Source organism: Eucalyptus grandis, chromosome 8, assembly GCF_016545825.1.
Source record: "Eucalyptus grandis isolate ANBG69807.140 chromosome 8, ASM1654582v1, whole genome shotgun sequence".
NCBI lineage: Eukaryota > Viridiplantae > Streptophyta > Magnoliopsida > Myrtales > Myrtaceae > Eucalyptus > Eucalyptus grandis.
The window spans coordinates 60,064,521-60,089,669 of NC_052619.1; the positions used below are offsets into that span (position 1 = coordinate 60,064,521).

General features: G+C 40.3%; 1 protein-coding gene and 1 long non-coding RNA gene across 5 annotated transcripts; one reads left to right on the forward strand and one right to left on the reverse strand.

Annotated features, from left to right (window-relative positions):
• Positions 1 to 6,673: 6,673 nt before the first annotated feature.
• Positions 6,674 to 8,714, forward strand: LOC104417611. Its single transcript, XM_010028857.2, has 2 exons — positions 6,674 to 6,806; positions 8,311 to 8,714. The coding sequence occupies exons 1-2, from the start codon at positions 6,674 to 6,676 to the stop codon at positions 8,712 to 8,714; spliced, it is 537 nt and encodes a 178-aa protein (XP_010027159.2).
• A 723-nt stretch (positions 8,715 to 9,437) lies between these two features.
• On the reverse strand, positions 9,438 to 13,639 carry LOC104415393. 4 transcript variants are annotated; one of them, XR_005545310.1, is made up of 3 exons: positions 13,426 to 13,639; positions 10,021 to 13,303; positions 9,438 to 9,910 (listed from the first exon to the last, which is right to left on the reverse strand). It is a non-coding gene; the product is annotated as an uncharacterized LOC104415393 (long non-coding RNA). The 4 variants fall into 4 exon arrangements; XR_005545311.1 differs by lacking the exon at positions 13,426 to 13,639 and having other exon boundaries at positions 10,021 to 12,808; positions 13,142 to 13,385; XR_001980945.2 differs by lacking the exon at positions 13,426 to 13,639 and having other exon boundaries at positions 9,438 to 9,717; positions 9,804 to 9,910; positions 10,021 to 13,385.
• Between the last annotated feature and the right edge of the window lie 11,510 nt (positions 13,640 to 25,149).

Below are 25,149 nucleotides of genomic sequence, written 5' to 3' on the forward strand. Positions count from 1 at the left end.
GTTTGTTTGTGTTTTTGTTCCAAAATTATTTTTTTGTTCCCGAAATACATCTAGAACGGAAATAAGAAACAAAAAAAAAATTTGTTTCTTGTTTCTAGAACAAAATTTAGGAACACTTTTTCTCTCTCTTCCATTTTCTTCTCTCTTTTTTCTTCTTCTTTTCTTCTTCTTTTTTCTTTGGCCGGTCGCCGGCCTCGGCCATAGCTGGCGACCGACCGCCGTCGAGGCCGCGACCTCGCCGAGCGTCGTCGGCCCCCGCCGAGGCCGAGCATTGCCCCCCGGCGAGGCTCTAGCTCGCCCGGATCCGGTAAGGCCGACCTCGCGCCGGCCGGGCAAGCTCGATCTCGCCAGATCCGGTGAGGCCGAGCTCGCCCGGGCCGGCTAGGCTCGGCCTCGCTCGCCGGCCACCGCCAGGTCGGCATCGCCCGGGCGGTGGCCCGGCCACACCGAGCCTCGCCGGCCGCTAGGCAAGTTCGGCCTCGCCGGGGTCGGCGAGCCTCGCCGTGGCCGGGCGAGGCCACCGCCCTTGTCGGCCGGTCGCCGGCCAAAAGAAGAAAAAAAAAAAAAAGAAAAATAAATAAGAAAAATAAGAAATAAAATATAAAAAATAAAAATAAAAATATTTTAAAAATAAAAGAAATAAACAAATTTACCAAACGTGTTTCTATTCTTTTTATATTTCTGGAAAAGATTTACCAAACGCGTTTTTGTTCAAAAATTGTTTCCCGAAACATAAATACTTTTTTCTATTTCTGTTCCTAGAAACAATTTTTAAACGAAATGTTTTCAAACGCACCCTTAGTGTATTTCCCTAAACTCTCAGCTACCACCTTTTATATGCCAATTTCTTTTTGTGATCTAAGAAAAGGTGCTCATCATATTTGAGTTTTCTATTTTTGTTTTGTCAAAGTAACATTTCATTCATTTTCACGGAAATATAAGAGAGAAACATAGCAGTCCAATTACAAATAAAGACAAATCCCATACGACTTTCAAACAAAATAAGCTCCATATAACAAGAGGAATTATCAAAATAAATGTTAAATTAATGTTTCGAGTTTGAATTTGGATAATGATTTGTTAAACCAAATTTTGTTAAGGAAGATTTCTAGATTTTCAAAGCGGATTACAAATCGGATGAAATTTTGTTTTTTATTAGACTTTTTTTCGGACGTGCAAAATAAGCAACGAAACAGGAGGATATGTTTTTTTGTCAAAAAAAAAAAACAGGAGGATATGTTTTGTCACTAAAAGACCAAAAAAAGGGGGCACACTGTATATTTTATTATCTATTTATCTTTAAGGGAGATAAAAGAAAAAGGAAGAAAAATGAAGGTTTTCCTCACATTTACGTGCAGCATCCCACCTCCCATTGAAGTCCTCTGCACGTGGAGCCAAAAGGTAGTGGGCCCTGGTCAAATTGTTGACCTTGGGCGCGCGCGCACATATAAAAGGCGTTACTTTTTCCTGGAAAAAGTGTCGTGAAGCCCTACGGAGAAGAAGGAGAAGCACGTCCAGTGAGAAGCGAAGCAATACATACGTATAGAAAAAAAAAAAAAGACGTTGGAGTTGTTGATTTTGGCGTATATAGAGTGTTTTACTTTGAGCTTAAACGCTCGATAATTTTGTGCTGTGAGTTTATATTCAAGTGAGTTGTTTATTTATAAACACTTTGAATTTATAGTTAAATTAGATATGGAAAATACTCGAGCGTGAGAGTAATTATAAACTTTAATTTTCCGATTATAGTTGATTATTTACTACTAGTAGGTATCGATACTCAGACCGAATTACGTAAATTTATGGTGTCATTATTATTTCTCTGCTGATTTTGCATTGGTATAAATTGCAAGATTCAGTCGTTTCCGCGTAATATATTCCAATAACAAGGTTAAGAGTCACTTGCTTAAAGAGCAAATATGAGATTTCTTGATACTAAAGTTGGCGGTCAATTAACAAATCTGTCTTTAGTATTAAGTACCCATTAAGATCTCTATCTATTACTACGGTTTTACCTTTTGATGGTGCACACCTAGGTTCGCGATCCCCAATGCCATTATCATTTAGAAAAACAAGATTGAACAAGCATAGATTTGACATTTGCAAGAGCAAAACCTTCACTAAACTCTTCCAATCTTATTCAAAATTAAATTTGTACACCAACAAAATCCGAAAAAAAAAAAAAAAAAAAAAAAACTCAAAATCATACATGAAAAATCCCTAAATTAGACTAGATCGAGATAGAAATCTCCTCAAAACAAAAGAGAGAAGTTTTTAGATCTAAACTAGATCAAAAGAGAAAAAAAAAATACAAAACGAGAGGAAACAAGACAAAAAAAAAAGGAACAAAATCAGCCAAATAAGAAAGAAAAAGGAAGGGGAGGGAGAGATTTAACTCAAACCCTCCCATCCATAGAGCTTGAAGAAACAAGCTGTGTAAAAATTAGAGAGACGAGAAAATCATCAGAGAAACAGATATGATCTTTCAAAGCACCACTCGATCTGATATTATTTGGGAGACAATAATTTTATTTTGTCAATCAATGGATCTTTATGTCCGAGTATGTCGTCATCTACCAAAATTATTATGCAAATTCAAGACCTTATCATCATCTAGATTATCCATTGGGGATTCGCTCCAATGACCACCCTTCCAACTTAGAAAGGAGATGTAGAATGTTCAAATCTCTCACTTCTCAGGGGAGATTGGGGTGGGGACGATTTTATTTCAGGGGTGGGTTTTGACTTTATGCCCCGCAATGAGGTATGTAAAAAGTCTGAAGATTTAGAACCTTTTGCTATCCCAAGAAAATGTGTTTAGAGAGCCAAGAGATACACGAATCACATCCCGTTTCTTCATTCATTAACAGTATCGCTTTTTCTTCTTTTATTTTTATTTTCAATGCCTCAACGATTTACACTGCCCCTAACCATACGTCCTAAATCAAAATCACTTAAACTTCCATGCCATAGTTATCCTTTGGGAAACGCGACAAAAAACTTTAAATTATATTCATTATGATATTATATTTATCTTGAATTTTTTTATGACATAAAAAATATTCAATTTATATCGATCGTCACATGTTTAATGTAAAAAAATTTTGGTGACATCAAGAATTCCAAACTTGCACTTGTACAACACAATTACCCCGTCAAAGTTTGATCAGTTTTTTTTTTTTTTTCAATTAAAACGATGTCTTTTGTATTTTGCTTAAGCCACATGAGCATCATGTCAATATCATTTTCCTTTTGTCATTTATATAGGTTACATTTTTATAGTACTCATTGACCAAATCTTGATAGAGGGTAAATGTGCCATATAGAAACAAATTTGAAATTGTTAGTGTCACAAAAGAAAATTTTTGGTAAATGTGTCATAATTGTTATAATTTGATATTTCTACTGATTTTTTTCTCATTCTTTCTTGGACGAAGTTTTATGTGTCCGAGGCAGCTCGGCGCACTCATTATTCTAGACTTGCATTTGTTGCCCCTGCTCCTCAAGCACCACTATCCACAAGTGCTTGCCGGACACGTGTGGTGTTGTTTTTTATATGTCATCCCTATCTAAGAAAATATTCAGCAAAATCTCAGTCCGATCTAATTAACAATTCATATGTATGTACGTACGGCAGTCTTTGATATCTAATCAAATACATTTCGTCCTTATAGTGGTACGAATATAGACGACACACTATAATTTGAGTGGCCGTTCACATTTATTGTATTGCACATGCATGAAAAAATACCAAAAAAGGTCATATATCTATCGTCTTGGTGCAAATTTGATTATGAACCCTTTAATTGGATCAATTTAGCCCTTAATATTTTTGCATTTAAGCTAATTAAGTCAATTCAGCCAATTTTGATTGGAAATCGCCAATGTAGACGCCTGTCGTTCTACGTTCTGCAGACGATACTAACAATGACTTTTTTAATGATATTTTAAATCTACCATAATTTTATGATTTTTTTTTGTTTTCTTCCCTTTACTACTCTTTTTTTTTAGGGGGGAAGGAGGGCTAGCAAGGGTCCCAGCTTTGAGTGAGGGCCGTAGCACCCTCGCCTCGCTTGATGCCCTCGTTGGTCACAATGAGAGCATCATGCCCCTTGCCCCGGATGAGGCCATGATGCCCATATCAGGCAAGGGCCATGATGCCTTCGCCTAGTGCTAGCAAGTGTTGTCGGCCCTCAACCCTAGACAAAATAGAGAGAAGAAAAGAAAAAGAAAAGAACCATGAAAATTTCAAAATATTATTAAAAATGTCAATGTGAGTGTCGCCGTGCTATCGATCTCTAGCCAAAATTGACTGGATGGACTCAATTGGTACAAATGCAAAAAGTTTCTAATTAAATCGGTTTAATTAAAAGATTTAGAATCGAATTTGCACCAAGATGGTAGGTTTATGACTTTTTTGGCACTTTTCCCTATGTATATACATGTGTATACATCTCTCTCTCTCTCTCTCTTTACTGCATTAACTTAATTGATAATGTACATTGGAATGGCGTATGAAAACATAAACTGCATATGATGGACTAATTGGTTGTTAATTTCCTTTTCTTCTTTTTTTTTTTTTGGGGTCCACGGCAAGACTTAGTGACGTCAATTTCGTTTTCCAATCAAAAAGAAAAAAAAAATGGTACTCATAAAGAATGTGAAGAGTGCACCAATCGATTGGCTTTATTGTGTCAACGCAGCAGAGGCTTAATACCTTTATAAGGGAGATCATCAAGAGAAAGTCCAACTTCGAGTCAGTCAGTGTATCTGGTGGGATTCACGTTTACTAATAAATCATAGTTTAATAAGATATTTTAACTACCATGCATTATACTGCAACCTCATAATTTATACATATATATATATATATATGTACCCTATACAACAATTATGATATTGTCAAATAGCAAGAGGGAGAATCAAACCTTCCAACGAGCGGAACCTTTGAATATACACATAAAATCTCACCTCCAACAATACACTGAAGATAATATAATAAACATGTTCGACGCTATCAATATATAATTGTATGTCACATCCGCGTAGATGGTCAGGTCTCTCTTATTTCCTTAGAGAGATTCCTCTTTGGTACATGCCCATATGACATTCCAACTTCTAGAAAAATAGGATTTTCTGTTCATTTCAATAATCGTTTCTCTTTCAACGAGTCTTATCTTTCATCGTCTCGCCTGGCCTTACTGGCTATATGTGCATGGCCCTTTGACTTGATTGGGATGTGGAAAGTCGTATGGAGCTCCATCTCTTGCGACAAGTTTTCGAAATGATCTCAATAAATTATAGTCTCTCTACTTTAATTAGACTCTATCGTAAGAGATGGACACTAAATTTTACGAGTTTAGAACAAAGGGCCTTTGGCTCTCAAATGAAAAGGAAAATTATGAAACAAATATGGAAGACAATTTAATTAATCAGTTATCGCCGTTTTCTTGTGACGACAATTAAGTGGAATTAAAGATGTATGGATGGGCAAGATCTTACTTATACCACTCTTCGAATAGTGTCTCGAGATCCACTAACTCAAGTTATATTCAAATCATATGGCTTTTATCATGCTAGCTAATAATCTCATGTGAGATTTTGGATTTTATCTTGTAGATAAGGAAAAAAAGAAAAGAAAAGAGAAAAGCTTAGGTTATTGTAGTCAAGGAATCGTCATGGAATAGTAATGTTAAGCAAAGATGAGGATAGTCTTTTGGTTACATTTGCTTGATTGACGCCGGGGGGGGGCGGGGCGCGCGAGCCCCCTTCATTGGAAAAGCAATGAACTTGAATGGGTGGCTAATAATCTTTGAACGCTATCTAGAAATCAACTACTTGGTTTGACCCCCAAAGAAATTTGAAAGAAAAAAACAACAATTATCCTCCCTGACTTTGCACATGTCGCCTTTCGCACGAGTGCTCGCCCGACACGCCTGGTGTCGTCGTACTAAGCTCTAAACAGTCCCCCCTGTCTAGGGAAAAAGTGGGATCTTTGTCCGATCTAATTAACCATTCATACGTATTGCGTTGAAATTGAGGATGGAAACATAGACCGCATGTAATGGACCAGAAACCTCGGCTGCTTCGATCTTCTTCCACCATGTCTCCAACTTGCAGCATAAATATACCAGAGAATCCTGGCATGGTACCCCCGTAGCTCGTATCCTCATCTCATAATTTCTTCCTTTCATCTTCGTGTATTCTGCAACAGCTGGCGACATCGATGTCTGTCCTAGTGAAAAAGCAACCAAAAAAAAACACTTCCCGGTAGACAACATCCGGCTCGTGCCGTATTCGTATGCTCAGTTCGAAAAGATCTCTCTCTCTCTCTCTCTCTCTCTCTCTTCTCTCTCTCTCTCACAGCAACCTCATAACATAATACCATCTCCATCGTCCACCCCTCGTCTGAGTATTGCGTGTCAAACCAGTATACCCTTTTGTGTTCTTTCTTTTTCCCCGACGGGTCACCTCTAAGCCATTATTATTATAAAAGCCACTCTCCAGCCAGTATAAGGTCACTCCCCTCTTTTTCTTCAGTGTGAAACCCAGCTCACGCCCGGTTCCTATTCGGTTCTGCTCTTTTAGGCTCGTCCAAGCTTAGTCCCAAAAGACCAGCAGCTCAAGCACTCGAGCGCAAGGGAGTAAAAGTAGGGGGGCCGAAGGGATGAAAATGGTGGTTGGGATCATCAACATGTTCTTCGTGATATCTACGCTGCTGCCGTGGAAGGTGATACAGCAGGAAGAGCTCACTCCTGGGGATCATGTCTACACTTACCGGCGGTACGGCTTGTACACCCACCATGGTTAGCCATTCATCCTCGTATTTCGTTTTCCATCATTATTATCGTTTTTTCCACAACATAGTCACCTGCTGGACTAAATTAATGTTCTTTTATGTCGTATATACTTGATAGATCAACTCAGCGATCATCAAATCTTGCCCTTGTCTTCCTCTTTTCATTTCAGTGAATTGAATGCTAATATGTCTGATTTTGATCACCCGTGCATTTCCATGAGAGGGAAGTCCCATAATGAGCTGGTGCCCATCTCCAAAACGAGAAATTTTAGGGCGTGCTCCCCCTCCACTTATTGATGGCGTGTCCGGGTGAGGCCGCTTTTCAGATTATTATTTTTTTTTCTCTCTCAGCTCGCTCTCTGCAACAACAATGGCCTCTCTTTCGTCCTTTCCCTCTCGCTCCTCTCTCTCTCTCTGCCTGCTTCTGCCTCAGGCCTTCTCCCTCGCCTTCACGTCCCCTAAGTTTACCAAAAAGCTCTACCGTCAGCCTCCGGTCCCTCTTGCTCGAAAAACCCATCTGGCCCTATAAACCTGACCTCTGCGCCTATCCCACGGTCCCCACCGGCGGAGTCGCCAGCACTGACGGACCTGACCGGATCAGCCGAACGATGCCCACAACGGCCACGAGCCGCTCGTCCAAGTCTGGATCTGGAGAACTCCAGATCTGGCTGGACGATGCCGATGATGGCCTTGGACAAGCCGGCGTCGCACTCGAGCCTGGCTGTCTATGACCGGCTACGCTACTGTCCCATGTCTGCAAACCCTTTTTGTCCATGGGCTCAAAGTAAGTCAGAGAAAAGAGCGAGAGACAAGAGTTTCGGAGGCGAGAGAAAAGATCTGGACTCCTGGAAAGTAGCCTCACTCGGATGCGTGGCGATCGAGGTGGAGCGTGACCCACGTGAAATTTCAAAGTTCATCCACCAAATTTTTGACCAAAGTAAATTTTATTTTAATAATAGCCTCTGTAGTGCGACCCGCTCGTTCCTTCTTGGATTTAGATTGTCCATTTCCTCCCTCTCTCTCTCTCTCTCTCTCTATGCAAATAAATGAGAAAAAGCGATGGAGAAGCCAAGCTCCAATTCTTTTCTCACAAATGACTGAGTGATAATCTTTAACCTACTTTAAAAATAATAATCTGTTAAAATAATAATCTGTTAAAGATTATTACATTAGTAAAGCCCTTCTTTTCTTACTTGACATTTCTTGATATTCATATCAAATGTCCTTTTGATCTCTCCAAACTCTCTCTCTCAATTCTTTTCTCACAAATGACTGAGTGATAATCTTTAACCTACTTTAAAAATAATAATCTGTTAAAGACTATTACATTAGTAAAGCCCTTCTTTTCTTACTTGACATTTCTTGATATTCATATCAAATGTCATTTTGATCTCTCCAATCTCTCTCTCTCTCTCTCTCTCTCTCTCTCTCTCTCTCTCTCAACTTTTCTCTCCTATTTGGACCATTAATTCCTTTTCTACATTGCATATACTCACTATTGATTCTAATAGGAATCTACGTTGGAGCGGGCCGTGTAATTCACTTCACAAGAACGGGAGTTAACGAGACTTCTCTCGATTCCTTTCGGCAAGAAGGCGAGGACCTCCGTTCCCTCCACTCATATGGATATGGACAGCCGCTGCTAGAGTATTGGCTGGCGAGATGGGGGGCCCACCCAACCTTGCCTAACACCAAATCGCCCGAGCAAGTCATTAACAAGGCTTGGGAGCTTTACGGGAGCGACAATTTCGGCGAGTACGACCTCATCAACAACAACTGTGAGCATTTCGCCACATTTTGCAGGACCGGCGTTCAGGCTAGCGCACAAACAGCATTGTTCAGCGTTGGTCAACATAAGGCCAAGGAGGTCAAAGAATGGACAACGAACCTTCTACATAAAATTAAGCTCAAGTGAGGCAACAACCCCACCAACTTAGCCATCCTCATCTGCCTCTGTTATAGCAATAATGTTGGCCTTTTTCAGACTTATTTTGTCGGTAGTGAGGTTCGGTTGGGACTTTCTGGGCAAGTGATGGACCGATGGTGATGGGGATCCTCGAGCTCCCACTATAAAATAAGACATATCTATGATTGGACAGCCTTTTTTTTAGACTTTCCTGTCACTTGTGACAGTTAAGAGGAATGTCCTTTTCTGTAGGTGGTCCCGCACACGTGCGGGTATCTTAATTGCTAACGTTATGAGGAACATTCCAAATCAGATCTGACCGCCGATATTTAATGATGTCCGGTCCCCCTCAGGATGTCGTTTGCTGTTATGATTTTTTATGTGGAGGTTCGAATATTTGGAACCCTATTTGGAACCCCAAAATACGTAAACATCGTTCTGAAATAATTAACATTTCTACCCGGCCTTGAAAGGCAGCTTGCCTTAACCTGTGGTTGAGGCGTCAAAGTCACCCACAGGAACCGTTGGCAGGTTTAGTCTTAAGCTCCAAGTACTTGTGTCTGTCACATATGATATGTCTTCGTCTGGACCCTCTCTTGCCTAACCAAAATCTGGTATATTGGCCCTTATAGGACTGTCGAAACACATGCCAAACTGTAGGTCAAAGTGGATAAGGTGACTTTTCTGCTGCCAACGTGATCTATCCACCAGTAAACATGGACAATGCACAGATGCAATAAGCTTAGCTCGGGCTAATGACTGGCATTAAAACTAACTATGAAAAGAGTAGCCTGCGAATATGTATTTTTAGAGAACCACAACAACAAAGCCCCCCGACCAAAAAATAAGGAAAACATACTCAGGTGGCGAAACAGGTTTTGTAGATTTGCATAAATAACTCCCATGTCCCGGAATGAAAGCCTAAACGCATAAGGTTTCAGATTGTTGCTGATTCCAGAATGTAGGAGGGAATTGCAAAAAGAGGGATGTCGCAAACTTAAATGATCAGCACCTGAGAAGATTTTGGAACCAAGTTTCTAAAGGTAACAACAATGTGATATTGCTTAATTTAATCTAAGTAACGAACATCAAACATACTGAGGCCAGCAATAAGTTTGAGGGCTTGAAATCTCTGCAGATTATTGGCTGCTCCTACTGCAAATTTAATCCGTGACTCATGGAAGCGGTTTAATGGTCGAGCCCCTCTGCAGCAGGAAAGACACGTGACTTGTGTAGTACATTAAAACAAGAAAAAGATCCTATTCGCCATAAATTTGAGGCAAGCATGTTTATATCACCCAAGAAAGAACCTTACTTCCATAGAGATGGTGTTTTAGGGTACCCTTTTGGAAGAAGTCATGGACAAGAAGTGCTTTTTATCCTCCAAACAGTATCCCATTAGCCTGGCAATGTTTGGATGAGATAAGCTGCCCAGGAAGTTCACCGCCGACTGCTAAAAGTTATCACTCTCATATCAGCATAGGGCAAAACCTCATAATTGCACATTTTTTTAGTATACGAAGCAAACATGCATCCCCTGCAGAAAAAGATAGGAGACAGAACGACCAACTGTGTGAAGAAACTGAAGATACCCATAATGGCACATAAAGAGCCATCTACCGTGTCTGCACCCTACAAATTTTAGATCGTCGTAAATAATCTGAAATAAAAGTGAGTGAAATATGCAATGATGCATCGTCACCCATGTTCAATAGCAAATCCTGACATCTGAACTGCATGGTTGAATTTCATATGCCTTACTGTAAATACACAACCTCATATTCATGAAAACCAAGGAATAAGCAAATCGTGAGCTCAACCTATTTATTAAGCAAGTAAACATGCCTAGCATGATTTTGACATTGGCAAAGCCAATAGAGGATAAGATTGATGATAGTATGGGCGACCATGTAGAGTCAAACACAGAGATATGCAACATGAGAAAAGAACGCACTCATCTTCTGTAGTACAAAGTAGATGTCCACCTTCCAAGATAGACAATAGCATCTTAAGTGATGATCATTTTTGAAAAATTCAAATGCTAAGTGGAGGCTAAGTTCCCTTTTAAAAGACTTGTGTGCTAATTACATATTGACTTCCATTTACCAGGTACTTCATGAAAAAGAAAATGGCACAATCTTATTCATTCTTCCAAAGATACATGAAGAGGAATTGTTATGTCCAGTGTCTCCGAAAGTGGCATAAGTTGGGACTCAAACAATCATGTCACCTCACTTTCAGGGCCGGCCAGCATATTTTTCCAGAAATAAAAAATCCTCACTAAGGATGGTTTTAGTACCAAGAACTATGTTGAGAAATTCCAGCAGTTGCTCTAATGTTGTAACACTCATATTGGGAATTATTGTTTCAGGTACATTGTAGTGACATCCTCTGTGTTTAGCTTAGAACGGAAGAATATAAGTCACAATAATGTCTGATGCAGGACTTGAAGTCCTTCTGTGAAATGCAAGAAGAGTCTCTACATTTCAAAATTTACCAGTTATCACAGTATTTCTACATAGTATTTATGAACAATGAAGATTCAGAAGACGCTTCTATGCCAGCTCTCAAGAACCTTAGAGATAGAAGCTAAGCTGGCAAAGCTTCTCTCCTACTTGTTTCCTCCAACTCCATGCTGTTTGGTCACTGGATAACACACATGCATGTAATATGCACTACACAACTTAGACATAATAACTATAGGACAAGATTGTGGAATCTCAAGATTTAGATCAAGAGCACAGGTGCTTACTTGAGGTATCTGGTCCTAGGATTTACACGAGCTTGCCTTCTCATCCATATATCCCGAGACAGCCACTCAAATGTGCTTTCCAAAACAGATATGCCTTAACCATTTGTGTCTCATCACTTTACATCCAGAAAACTAGTTCAGCAAATTGGTGAAAACAGCTCTTCTCAGATTCTTTTGACTATTTGAATCTCCAATGGTACATGCGTATGGAAACTCATACAAGCCATGTATTTCACTTAGCACTGTGCCTGCTGTTTTGCTTTAGTAGAGATAAAATAAACGACAGAACTAACTGCACCAGGCTGAGGATAGGCAAATTTTGCTCTTCTATTGCATCTCAGGAAAATACTTACACTAAAACCAGAAGTCCTTGAAAACAGAATCTCACAAGATTTTTCAATGTTTTTATGTGGACTTGAACCATACAACGGAAAAGCAAGGTGACTTTTCTCCAAGCTCTTGCATAGAATTGCTCGTGGTCATAGGACAAGTCACGGACCCTAAAATAAAGGATAAGAGGAGCAAGCACTGTCTTCTAAATAATTGCAATCCTAACCGAATAATCTGGTCCACATCATTGACCAAACCCCCAGAAATACGTGTTCAGTTGGGCAACGACACATATTCTCGAAAGGAAGAAAGAAAATTGAGATAGCGAGCTTCATACGAAATTAGCCACACAAAACCAGAACAATCTAGTGACAAAAAAGGCCACTAACATCTATCATCTTGTTCCCATTTTTGTACAACAAACTATGTATCTAGACATGATTCTTCTCCCACCACAATAATAGAGCTTCTTTTATCCAAAGCAGAAAAGCAAACACTGATCAAGACAGTTGTGCAAGCCCTGCCTCAATATGCCATGTCCATTTTCAAAATCCCAATCTATGTATGTAGAACAATTGAACAAAGGATTGCTTCCTTCTAGTGGAAGCAAAATGAGGCAAAATCTGGGCTCCATTGGAAGGAATGGGAAACTCTCAAAACCAAAAAATATAGTGGGGGGATTGGCCTTCGTGATCTTATCTCATTCAACAGAGCAATGTTGGTTAAGCAAGCTTGGAGACTCTCACAAACACCATCGGCCCTATCGAGGCAATTATTCAAAGGAATATACTTCCCTGAAGGATACTTTTGGAATGCAAAAAAGGGATCACATCCTTCTTGGGGTTGGCAAAGTACACTTGTTGGCAGGGATTCATTAGTTGAGGTAAAAGATGGGCAGTTAAAGATTGGAAAATCAATTAAGATCCAAGAGGAGGTACCTGGAAATGGGTGTAATTGGTGGGCCAGCAAACTTTGACGAGCCTCAGAGAGTGGAGGACTTGATCAATCAGGAGAACAGAACCTGGAATGAGAATAGGTTGCGAACTCTCTCTGATGAGAACATAGCTGACAAAATTTTCGCTATCCCTCTTAAACAGAAACCCAGAGGAGGATCAGCTGCTCGGGACAGGGAATAGAGCTGGGACTCATGCAGTTAAGAGTGCCTACAACGAGCTATATTCAGCCAACCAACAACAGCAAACAGCATCGGCCACCACCTCATTCCAAACTCTGAGATCTTTTTGGACAAGACAATGGAAATTAAACACTTATCCTAAAGTTCGAATCTTTCTATGGAGCGCCCGTCAGAATGCCCTACCCACCAGAGAAAACCTTCACAAGAGAAAGATCTTACCTGACCCCATACGTCCTCTGCTTAACCGAGCGCCCGAAATCAATCGAGCATGTCTTTCTTATTCGTCACTGGGACAGCTGCAATTCGGGCGAACCCGCAGCGAAAGCTGCAATCTTTAAGCCAACCCATCACTCGTTCGGACAAATGGATCCCACCAATGCTCTGAATCAAACACAAACCTGCGGTCAAATGAGGAAATCACGGCCACTCTTTGGCTAATACGGAAGGCGCGCAACGCCTGCATCTTTCGAGCGTGCCGGCCGGACCCGAGCAGGATTATTAACCTCGCAATTGCAGCAGAGTATACAAGCAAGGGCGAGAGGGTCGCTCAAGATCAACATCGACTGTTCGAAATCGGAAGGCTCGCCGGTCCGCGCGGCCCCCGGAGCCGTTCGCGACCACCCGGCGGTGCTGATCCATGGCTTCGCGAGCTCGGGTCCTGCTGGATCGGTGCTAGCGGCCGACGCCCCAGCATTGCGCGCGTCTTCAGTTCGTGCAGGAAGCTGTGGACAGAGATGCCGTTGGAGCAGTAATTAATGAATGTTGAAAAAAATGACTCTGAAATTGTTGATCTTACTATTTTTATTTTTATTTTTACTAGAAAAACCGCATTGGCCGACAACTGCCACGTAAATCCTAGGTATTGCTAGTAGAAAACCACGGCCACATAAACCCCTAAGCATCGCTAACGAAAAACCACCACCCGGCACCACGCGCTAATCACTTAATAGCCCGTCCAACCTCCCTGCCACTTGCGTCGCAGGGGCTTTGAACTCCCTGTGGCGCCACGCGTTAATCACTTAATAGCTCGCCAACCTCATTGCCACTTGCGTCGTAGGGGCTTTGAACTCCTAACCCTCTCTCAAAGGTCTAAGCCTACCCAGCGAAGCCACCACAGTCATGATTTGTTAAATTACTATTGATAAAGGAAAATTACCATATACAAAGATAATTTGTTAATGGAAAAGAGAATTTACTATACATTCGTATTATCAATGATATTTCATGTTAGCAAGTTTAGCCTTACAAGGCTTTTTGACCAAAAAAGAAAAAAATTACGAGGCTTTTGAGGTAAATTACAATATTTAAGGGACGATTACTAACTTGTCATTTACAATCACTTAAATATTGAGCATTAATTTATTCAAGCCATGATTACTGATTATATTGTGAAGCTAACGTTCAAAGTATAAGTGAAACCGAGTTATGACGATTAACAATAATGACAAGCTAATTCAAATTGCAGTCTTATACAGGGCTACTCCTGTTTTTTTTTTTTTTTTCCTACAGACCTAATAAATACCCTTTTGACGTCTAGTCCTACATTTACTCATTCATGAGAGAGATACAATATTAAAAAAAAAAATTAGAGAATTTTGATCTGACTTTATTTGATATTGACATGTAATATTTTCATGATTCATGGATAATTTAATTTTTTTTTTAAGTGTAACTTAATCTAAAGATTAAAAAACCTGTTCATACTCTATATTTGAGCAATAGTCCCCTTAGCATAGGCACCCGATCATAGACATCACAATAGTCATAAATTGATTAAGTTGACATAAGTTTTATGTTGTTGAGATTTTGGATTTCCAAATCCTACACATCCTCATATTCCATAGTTTGTGTTTTCGAACCGATATTGTTATTACCACGTTCAACAAACTATATCCAGATTGAGCTTAGATTATTGTGTTTTTTGCCCTGTTTTGTACATTTTGAATGGACAATTCGACCCCAAAAAAAAAAAAAAATGGACAATTGAGCAACTCTTTCCTTTACAAAACTTCACCAAGAGCCCAACCGTGTCTCAGAGCTCAAAAATCACCATGAGAATGGACCGAATGGCGTAACACTTTTTGAAGATTGATTGCGGCCCGAATTCAGCATCAACAAATTCATGACTACAGCAACAATGAGAATTAGCCATAGGAAAAACCATTCCTCTCTTAAAGAAAGTGCAATTGGTCCATCTCACTTCACAAGCCAATGCACGTACTGACACAACATTCACAAATAATTCCAAAGAACTTACAAAAGAACGCAACACTTAGCAATTATTCTATTAGCATTGGCAGCTTCTATTGATTCCAGTTCTTCAACGACCTCGATCATGGAAGGTGGCTCATAAAGAGTCGCTTGGTGGCATTTTAAAGCTAGATGTGCTTATTTGGAATGCAGAATCTATGCAATAATCGTCCTCCCTAGTGTCCATTTTATAGTCCTCAGTTTTCATTTACTCGATAAGAGTGGTCTGGACCATTTCACTAAATGATTTATCCATGCCGGACCATTCCATTCTATTGCACTTAAAACCCTTTGTATCTCAAGCGACACGATGCCGATTGCGACTCACACATTCCAATCTATTGCACTGAGAACAGAGAGAAAAGCACTTTACACTGTTTACAGTAGAAAATATTTTATTGGATTACCAGTCATTACGTGTTCAGGGGAAGCATAGCCCAGGGAGGGGATTAGTTCATGGTCTCATCTCATGTTCTAGGACAGTAATCATTATAGCAGAATTTCTGGAGTTTTGAAATCCCCGAATATTAGTTTCCTCTCGGAACTGTGCAAGAAAGTCGGGCCTCTGGCAGCCCCGACCGCAATCTCGAGGCATACATTCCGTGAAAGATGAGCAGTGGAGCCCTATGTCCCAGAGCAATGGACGGTGTAAAACGTAAGTAATGCTTAAATGCAAGTACATTTTCAAAATAGCTTGAATTTTGAGATCACTACATTCATTGACTACAACTGTCAACTGATCAAGAAGATATGCTCTGAACAATTGGCATCCTTATGGAGACTTTTCAGAAGTTCACAGAGCGATTAGGCTACTTGCTTCTGGAAAGGTGGTTGTTCAAGCTGCCCTTTTGTATGAGCTCATATACAAACGCTAAATTTTCATCCTCTCCCCAAAATCTCAAGAACTTGGCAAGGCTGGTAGGGTGAGATAGCCTTCCAGGAAACTGTATCTCGGTGCCCCAAGCTCTGTTTTCAGGCAGAATTTGGTAGACTGAACCATTGTTCTGTGGCCTATATTCTTCGACATGCTGCCGCTCATGTGTAGGAGGAAAGTTCTGCTTGAAGTTTACAGCTTTTCTGTTCTGCTCGAGAACTTTGTTTGCTTGTGCAAGCGATGTAGAATAATGTACAACGGTGTGATCGTTGATAGAGCAGATCTCCCACAATCCATGCCAATACCGTTGATAAAGTCATCTTCCACAATCTGTTCCAATTCCATTGATAGAGCGAATCTTCCACAATCTCTTGAAGTTGGTGGTACTAGGTTTCTGGCGTTGTAGACCATGAAGGAGATGCCGTCTTCATGCTCTGCAAATTTTACCACCAGAAGTATTCTCTTTTCTGATGAATAACTTACCGGTCGAATGTTATCCAATTTGAAGAAAATTGAGCCAAACTATTCCCTCAAAGAACCTGTATACTGGAGAAACTATAAACGTTTTCTTTTCTCCTTTTAGCCTTCTAGTCTACATGGCTCTCAGAGAGAAACATCTGTTTTCAGCTTACTTTATGAATTAAAGGTTAAAAAAATACTGTTCTTGTCTTGAATAGGAGGGTTTTCCAAAGTTAAATTGTTCAAGACCCATCTAACCTTTTTGCCGATTACGCAGTCAACGTGAAGAAACAAAAGAGTCGTTGATTGATGTCATTAGAATTTCTGCCAACGACACCTAAAAAATCTGGAGAAGGTGATGCAGTTGGACTACATTTTCAGAATCATGAGTGGGCGTCTCTCCAAATTCCACTCTTTCCTCTCTCTCTCTCTCTCTCTCTCTCTCTCTCTCTGGGTGAGTGAAGATAAACTCTTTTGTTCATTCCCCCCTACATCATCCACCATATCTTGATCAAGAAGTGATACTCTTGTCAGATTTCAGATTGAATGTGCATGAGAAAATGACTCGGGACACGCTCACAGAAGATGGTAGAAACGGTGGGATACAGAAGATGGTAGATAAGGTGGGATCATGGAGCTAGGGCATTTGCATTTTCCAATTTGGCAGTGTTATCATGAATCAGCGACAACTCACTGGGAAATGAGTGAACAGAGGGTCATATGATTGTTTTGTGATGATGGTTTCATGAAATAAGTTGGGAATGCTTCATTCTCATCATCTTCTTTGGGCAGTTCTTTCTGTCTCGTAGCGCATGGTCAATATTGAGACCAAACATCAATAATTCCAATGCTGGCTTTTCCTTAAAGTCGCAAAGGTTGTGTTTTGCTGTCCCGTCTTTAGGCCTCAAGTGGGGACATTGGCGAGGAATAGAGGTGTTAAATGGGTTGTGCAACCCATTTATTGACCCATTTATGGTTAAATGGGTCATTAATGGGTCAAGCTTTATCTTATAAAGCACCCATAATAAGTTTTAATGGGTAAACACTAAGATATATGGGTTTTAAATGGGTCAATTCTTTGACCCATTTATGACCCATTTATCAACCCATTTTTCACTCAAAACCTAATTATCTCTCTCTCTCTTCTCTTTAACTTTACCATTTCTTTTCATAAAAATCGAAATTATAATTATTTTTTCTTTTTCTTTTTCTTTCTTCTTTTTTTCTTTCTTCTTCCTCCGGTCGCCGGCACGGCGATGGCCGGCGACCGGCCAGGCGAGCCTCGAGCTCGCCGGCGTCGGGCGAGCTCGAGCTCGCCGGATCTAGCGAGGCAGAGACCTTGCCGACGCTCGGCGAGGCTTGAGCCTCGCTAATCTGGCGAGACGCGAACTCGCTGGCGTCAGGCGAGGCTTGAGCCTCGCCAGATCTGGCGAGGGCGAGCTCGAGCTCGCCCGACGCCGGCGAGCCTCGAGCTCGCCAGATCTGGCGAGGCGAAGGCCTCGCCGACGTCCGGCGAGGCTCGAGCCTCGCCGATCTGGCGAGCCTCGAGCTCGCCGGATCTGGCGAGGCGGAGGCCTCGCCGACGTCCGCTGAGGCCCGAGCCTCGCCGATCGGGCGAGACTCGAACTCGCCGGCGTCGGGCGAGGCTCCAACCTCGCCAGATCCGGCGAGGGGCGAGCTCGAGCTCGCCGGCGTCGGCGAGCCGAGCGAGCCAGCTCGCCTGTGGCCGGTCGCCGGCCGTCGTCGTGGCCGGCGGCCGGCCAAAGAAGAGGAAGAAGAAAAAGAAAAAAGAAAAAAAGAAAAGAGAAAAAGAAAAGAAAATTAAAAATAATTAAAATTTTAATTTTTTTAAAAATAAAAATAATTAAAAATTAATTTTTAAAAAATAAAAATAATTAAAATTCGATTTTTTAAATAATTATTTTTTAAATTTATATTGTATAAAATCATGTTAGCAATACTATTTTAAAAAATATATATAAGCTTTTTTTAATGTTTCGTTAAATGGGTCGGGTATGGGTTAGATATAGGTCGGGTCGGGTATGGGTAAAAAAATTTACACTGATAAATGGGTCATAACAGGGTTAAATGGGTCGATTTAGGTGGACCATTTATGACCCGACCCAAACCCGACCCAACCCACCCGTTTAACAGGTCTAGCGAGGAATATACCCAGCATCAACAACAGTACTACAAATTCACACGAAGGCCTAATTCAAATCGGGAAAGAAAAGGTTAATTTGGAGATATGGAAAGGATATTCTATTCTATTTGGCCCTTGACCCATCGATGGACAAGATTCGCTAGGTCTGACCCCCCCTTCTTGCTCTGTGAGTGGTACTCATCTTGCCTGTATTCACGAAGAAATTAGTCTGCTTTAGCTGATACATCTCACGTAAGTGTCTCTGAGTTACCCTGAGTGTTTGTTTCTTTGTTATCAAAATTCAAACTATACGGAATGTCTTCAGGAACGTTTCCTCCCCAACGCACAAATATCTTACCGAGATGTAGACCCGTTGTTGGGTTATAAGGCTTACTTAGTTTCATGTATGGATGCATTACAACATGCTCAACTCCAGAGAGCTCATATGAAAAATTGGAAATAAAATCGGGTGACCGCAAAACGTGATTAAACTAAGTGGCATAAGATTCTATGCGTACCAATATGTGGTCGTTTAGGGAATACTGCACAGCAAATTGTGAGGAGACATCGAAACAATATCCACCCAGGACCAAAAAATTACTCTATCCATTCAATGTACTTATCTTGGATCCTACTTGAACCATTGAGTTTTGTCGGTGCTATACAAAATAAAATACGTGTGCACTTTGTTAATTAAACGGTGTGGATGTATATGGATGCATCAAAATATATTCTCCACTAGTTGGAAACATTGGTCAAGAGTAGCAATGGCCAACAGGTCGTCCTTATCCGAGGACGACACGATTGGGCCTGTGTAAAGCTGGGCCCTAAAAACTAGAGGTCTCTTCTCTCATTTTCACCTTCATCCTTCTCTCATAATTTTAAAGAATTTCGACTTTCTAACAAATTTCATTTCTTGCGTGCAGCGAAATGATTTATTCTACTTCTGCGGATCATGTCCCAAGAGTAATGACCATATGTTGGCCGGCTGTCTGGCTGTTATTCCTCAAGTCCAAATGTTGCAAAAAGCAGTACAATCTTCTTTAAGTCAATAGTTAACCTCTCCTTTTCTCTGGGTCAGAGGCTCAAAAAGCCACGGTCGAAGATTTTTGAACCATCCACCACCCATTATTGTCAAATTAGTGTTTGAAAGTGCTCTATTCACGTGTTTCTATTCTCCTCTAGCTGAAAAATGGGCAAACATGCACACACTGGAGGAGAGACTGTAATGAATTCAAGTGTTAAGAGAATTGTATAAGCGTCGTCGATGGAGTGTTCTTTTCCATGTCGAAAATGGTGTTTTTATTGCTTTGGACAAAATAATCATATTACCCAATCTTACGGAGGTGCCATCTTTTAGAACGGAGTATTCTCATATGCCTTAGCAAAGTGACATGTCCTCCAAATAATATGAAGTACTCCTTACCTTCAACAATATACACCCCATTTTGTTTCACCCAAGACTTTCCCAGCATATGAGGCAGCGACGGTTGTGAATCAACAGCTGTATTCACTATTCATGAATCATGGATCATCACGTAATGTAGTTTATCGAAATTTCCATAGAGATCGTAACAATCTCATACAAAATATGATCAAGTTTCTTTGGTTCTAGTTCGGTCAATTGAAATTCACGAGTCTGTCGGATGGATACAGCAGCTTCAATTAAGCAGATTAGAAGCCTATTCAAGGACTTGTTAAATTAATTTAAAGTTCAAGCACTCAACTGGAAGGAAAAAACATGATAGTTTAGGGATCAAAAGTAGTCCTTTCGCCTTTAAAGAAACGGAAGACGAATCTTTTTCACTTCTAGTTAGAAGCTAAAGCTTTGCTAAAGGGTGAAAATGAAAGCTACTGGATGTTGGTAGGATCCTTTTGGAGTGCCAAAGAATCGTGCCACCAGATGTGAACGGGGTTAAGGATTAAAACAAAAGCTTAAGATGGAAAGAACACGTTCAGGCATGTTCACGTGCCCCAACTTAACTTTTTCGCGTGGCGTGTAATCAAACTTAGTGGGGTTTTATGCCAAACCTTTTACTGGACGTGTATGCGTGAGAGATTTTTGTTGTATAGATAGCAACATTGCAAAGAGCATATATGGGTCAAAAGCTACTTGCAAAGTGAAATGGAAAGCGTATGGAGCAAGATCAAGGAGAAGTTGCAATATATTGGATGGAAGGATGATCAGAAAAAAGAATTGAAAGCAAATTACAGCTGGAAGCAATATAATCTCACATTAACACTAGTGGTCCATGGTCAGTTCCCAAAGAATGTGTATCAACCGCCTTTTGTTACCCACAGTGGCGTGGTAATTGAATAATTGCGATTGATTTTGCTTAGGTCTAAAATTGCATTCTTTATGGGGTTTGGTGAGATAATTTTCAAAGCCGTGACTTTGGAAATTCACGTTCGAGAAAGAACAAAAGCGAACGACCATCACATCAATTCTTTCTCATTCTTTTTTTCCCAATAACAAGGGCATAAATCCTTTAGGATTTTTCACATATACTTTGTTACTGTTAAATTAAGATATGTTTTGAATGTGAAATGTATGTGAGAGGGACATGGCTGAGGATGAAGAAAATTAAAGATTTATTATAGTATCTGGGTTTTTACAAGAGCACAAGAAGAAGAAGCAAGGGATTTGATGGCTGTAATTGGTCTGTGCATCCAAGAATTGACCACTAGAAGCATATCTATAGCCAACTCCACCGACTTAGCCACCAAATATTGCAAAGATAATGGCGGGTAATTTTTTGAGATTTTTTCTTCTCCTTCCAATATCCACTGCCTAAGTAATTTTCCCACACAATTTACCTACCGTTAACAATTACAAGGGATAGAGAATATTGTGGACTATTCTAGAAAGCTTTGGAAAATGGATCGTTGTTTAACGGTTATATCAACTTCAGCAGTAATTCTCCATAACCCTAGCAACGCTCCTCTTTTTGTCTCTCGTGACACTACCCACCTATTTCTTTCTTCTTCCTCAACATATTCTCTCTCTCAGTCTCCTCTCTTACTGAAAATTGTTCTTCAGATTTCCTAAATAGTCGAAATTAGTCAGTGTATAATACGTACCTCAATTAAATCAAGTAAAATATCCACATGTTTGATGATCGAAGTTTATTCTCAATTAGTCTTTGAGTCTCCAGCACAAAGATCATTGCGCACTTGGCATATTGCAAATCGCGTTGCGGTTTATCTCCTGTTGCTCAAATCCGCAGCTTAATCCATCCAAACTTATAAAATATAATTCACTTGTCACAAGTCTCTCTCTCCTCAATGATCCACTTCTACTATCCACAAATATTCGCTTCTTGTTCCCCATATAATTACCACATATAATTACCACATATAATTAACACATATAATTACCACATCAACATATAACTATATGCGTCTAAATGGAGGCTCAAGACATACATTGCACATGAACTTTTTAATGTACCACGTTTCACTTTTCTAAAGTTGTATTGTGACTAATTTCAAATCAAATACTTTCTGAACATGTCTATCATCTATATGGAATTGGCACTAAAAATCGGTACCAATTAATTAGTTCCTTTTATTTTCGATTGATGTGCATTCACCATTCAACTAATGGATGGGGAGGAAAAGGGAAGAGAACGAGGTGCTTGTTATTCTTCTTTCCGCAGTTCGCCATCTTGCAATATAAATATACATTTTTTTATGTGTATCATGGAAATTAATCATGCTAAAGGTTTGTGTAACCTATGTTATCCCAAGAAACTGTGTTCTGAAAGTCGAGAAATACACAGTATCTCTCTCTCTCTCTTTTTCTTTCTTTTTCCTTATGCCTTAATGATTTATTGCCAACTCAAACTCATGTCAAGATTATGAGTTAATTCCACGGGTTGGAGTGGCATATCGCTAGGGTTGAGAGTCTAGAACAAATGATGGTGATCTTGGTTGCAACGCTAACTTGACACGCTTAGATGTGCTAAATTTATAATTCAAAAATTTTAAATGTACATAGTTTCTTCATTCGAATTTGAAATTACGTCACTTTTAGGCCTTTAGAAAGCTTGCGACCGGTATTCTTTCGCGTGTCAGCCCGGACCTGTAAAATCGAGTCCCAAGTTTAAAATGGCAATCCTGTGTCTTTTCTATAGTTAAATTGCATGAACTCAAACCAAGCATCATTTGTCATATAGGAGTGAGGACTATTCGGATACGACACATCATTGCCCCACTCAACTTTGTCCTCTTGAATGGAGGCCGAGGCGAAGGCACGGTAGCTCAGATTCATATGCCATCATTGCTTCTGGTATTAAGGTTTTGGGATGACTCCATGCACTCATTAAATTTAGACTTCGCTTATGTTGCCTTGCTTTTCATGCCACATATTGCCCCATGTGCTTGCGGGACCTGTGTGGCGTTACTTTATCAAATTTAAAAAAAAAAAAATCTTCCCTTCCTAAGAAAATAAATGGTCAGTAAAATTTTTGTCCGATTAGATCAACAATTAATGTGTACGCATTTCTATAGTTAAATTGCATGAACTCAAACCAGGCATCAATGGTCATATAGGAGTGAGGACAATTCGTATACGCCACATAATTGCCCCCACTCAACTTTGTCCTCTTACATTCTGACCAAAAAAAAAAAAAACTTTGTCCTGTTAAATGGAGGCCGAGGCGAAGGCACAGTAGTTCAGATTCCCATGCCATCATTGCATCTGGTATTGGTATTATTGTTAAGGTCTTGGGATGACTCCTTGCCCTCATTAATTTAGACTTTGCTTATGTTGCCTTGCTTTTCATGCCGCACTTCCCCCCATGTGCTCGCGGGACCTGTGTGGCGTTACTTTATCAAATTTTAAAAATTCTTCCCTTCCTAAGAAAATTGTCTGTAAAATCAACTATTAATATGTATGCATGTACAATCGTCTTCGGATCTAATCAATTACATTCATCTTGCAGAGGTAATGGCCCTTTTTCCGTGCCGCGTGCCGGCCGATTAGAGGGTAAATGTGCGTGGCTTTTATTTAAGCTTTTACCTAAGTGCACTTGGAAAACCATCCTATTAATTACTATGAAGGTAGACTTTTCAAACCAAACCGCAAATACATTAAACAGTGTAAAAATGTATGGTGTCAACATGTAAGGTTTTAATAGACCCCTCCCCAGAAAAAAAAAAAAAAAAAAAAAACATACGTAAGGTTTTACAATAGTCTGGGTTTAAATTGAGGATCAAGACATACATTGGACATAAACCTGCGAATGTACCATGGTTTCGCTTTTCTATAATTCTAACACGGCTAACATCAAATTAAATACTTTCTAAATATATGTCTCCGCTGAATGGACATTGGTAGAAAAAATGTACCAATTAATTAGTTCATTTTTTTTTTTATATTGCTGGGTTGGGATTCTCTATTGAATGGATAACAAAATTCACTCTATCACTATGTCCAAGGAAGACAGGGAAGCAAAGAGGAGGAGAAATCTTTTGTCAGAAGTGTTTGAAAATTATGTCCCCCACAAGCCCTTTTTTAGCGTTTGAATATCCCCATCTTCCTAAGAGCTTCTTTTTCTGAGTATCTGTCTCTGCACTATTGAGGATCCCAGAGAGACCAAAAGCACCAAGATTTTCTGTCCCACACCCACCGCACGCTTGAAGACTTCTCATATCATCATCCTCATCGCCATCGCCCCCTCTCCCCCAAGTTCATTTTCTCTCCCTCCTTCCTTTTCCTTTCCTCTCTCTGCACTATTGAGGATCACCCTATCACTATGTCCAAGGAGGACAGGGAAGCAAAGAGGAGGAGAAATATTTTGTTCAGAAGAGCTTCTTTTTCTGAGTATCTGTCTCTGCACTATTGAGGATCCCAGAGAGACCAAAAACACCAAGATTTTCTGTCCCACACCCACCCACACGCTTGAAGACCCCTCATATCATCATCCTCATCGCCATCGCCCCCTCTCCCCCAAGTTCATTTTCTCTCCCTCCTTCCTTTTCCTTTCCTCTCTCTTCCAACGAGGCTGCCGTCTTTCTCCTCCGTTTTAGTCATCCCAGCCATCGACCTTTTTGGCAGCAGAGGTAAGTATTTTAGCTTCCTATTCTGAGTTTTTTTTTCTCTTTTCTGCACTAATTATGTGAGTTCTCTACCTTGGGAGTTGTTTACAGGTAAATCAGCCCAAGCACAAGTTCAAGAGTGTAGGAAAGGGCCACAAGATCAGATGGTGATGCATATCATCAACAAGGTGTTGACGACGTCGGTGCAGTTGATGGTGGAAAAAGTGAGACCTGAAGATCTGAAACCTGGAGATCACATTTATAGATATGGGCTATACGGCTTATACAGCCATCATGGTGAGCCCTAATCATCTTTCTGATTCTGCACTAGTCCTTTTTTTTCCCTTCTTTTTCTGCATCTAGACAGGCACTACCACCATGTGGTCAACGCCGCCGTCACTATGTCAGATCTAGAGTCATCATTGGTGTCTGTGTGTGTCTGTGTGTGTCTGTGTGTGC

What these genes read in the sequence shown, in the direction of transcription:
- LOC104417611 (XM_010028857.2), top strand. Translation starts at nt 6,674, where the DNA reads ATGGTGGTTGGGATCATCAACATGTTCTTCGTGATATCTACGCTGCTG. An exon ending in CGGCTTGTACACCCACCATG is followed by an intron (nt 6,807 to 8,310) that starts GTTAGCCATTCA and finishes TGATTCTAATAG; the next exon opens with GAATCTACGTTGGAGCGGGC.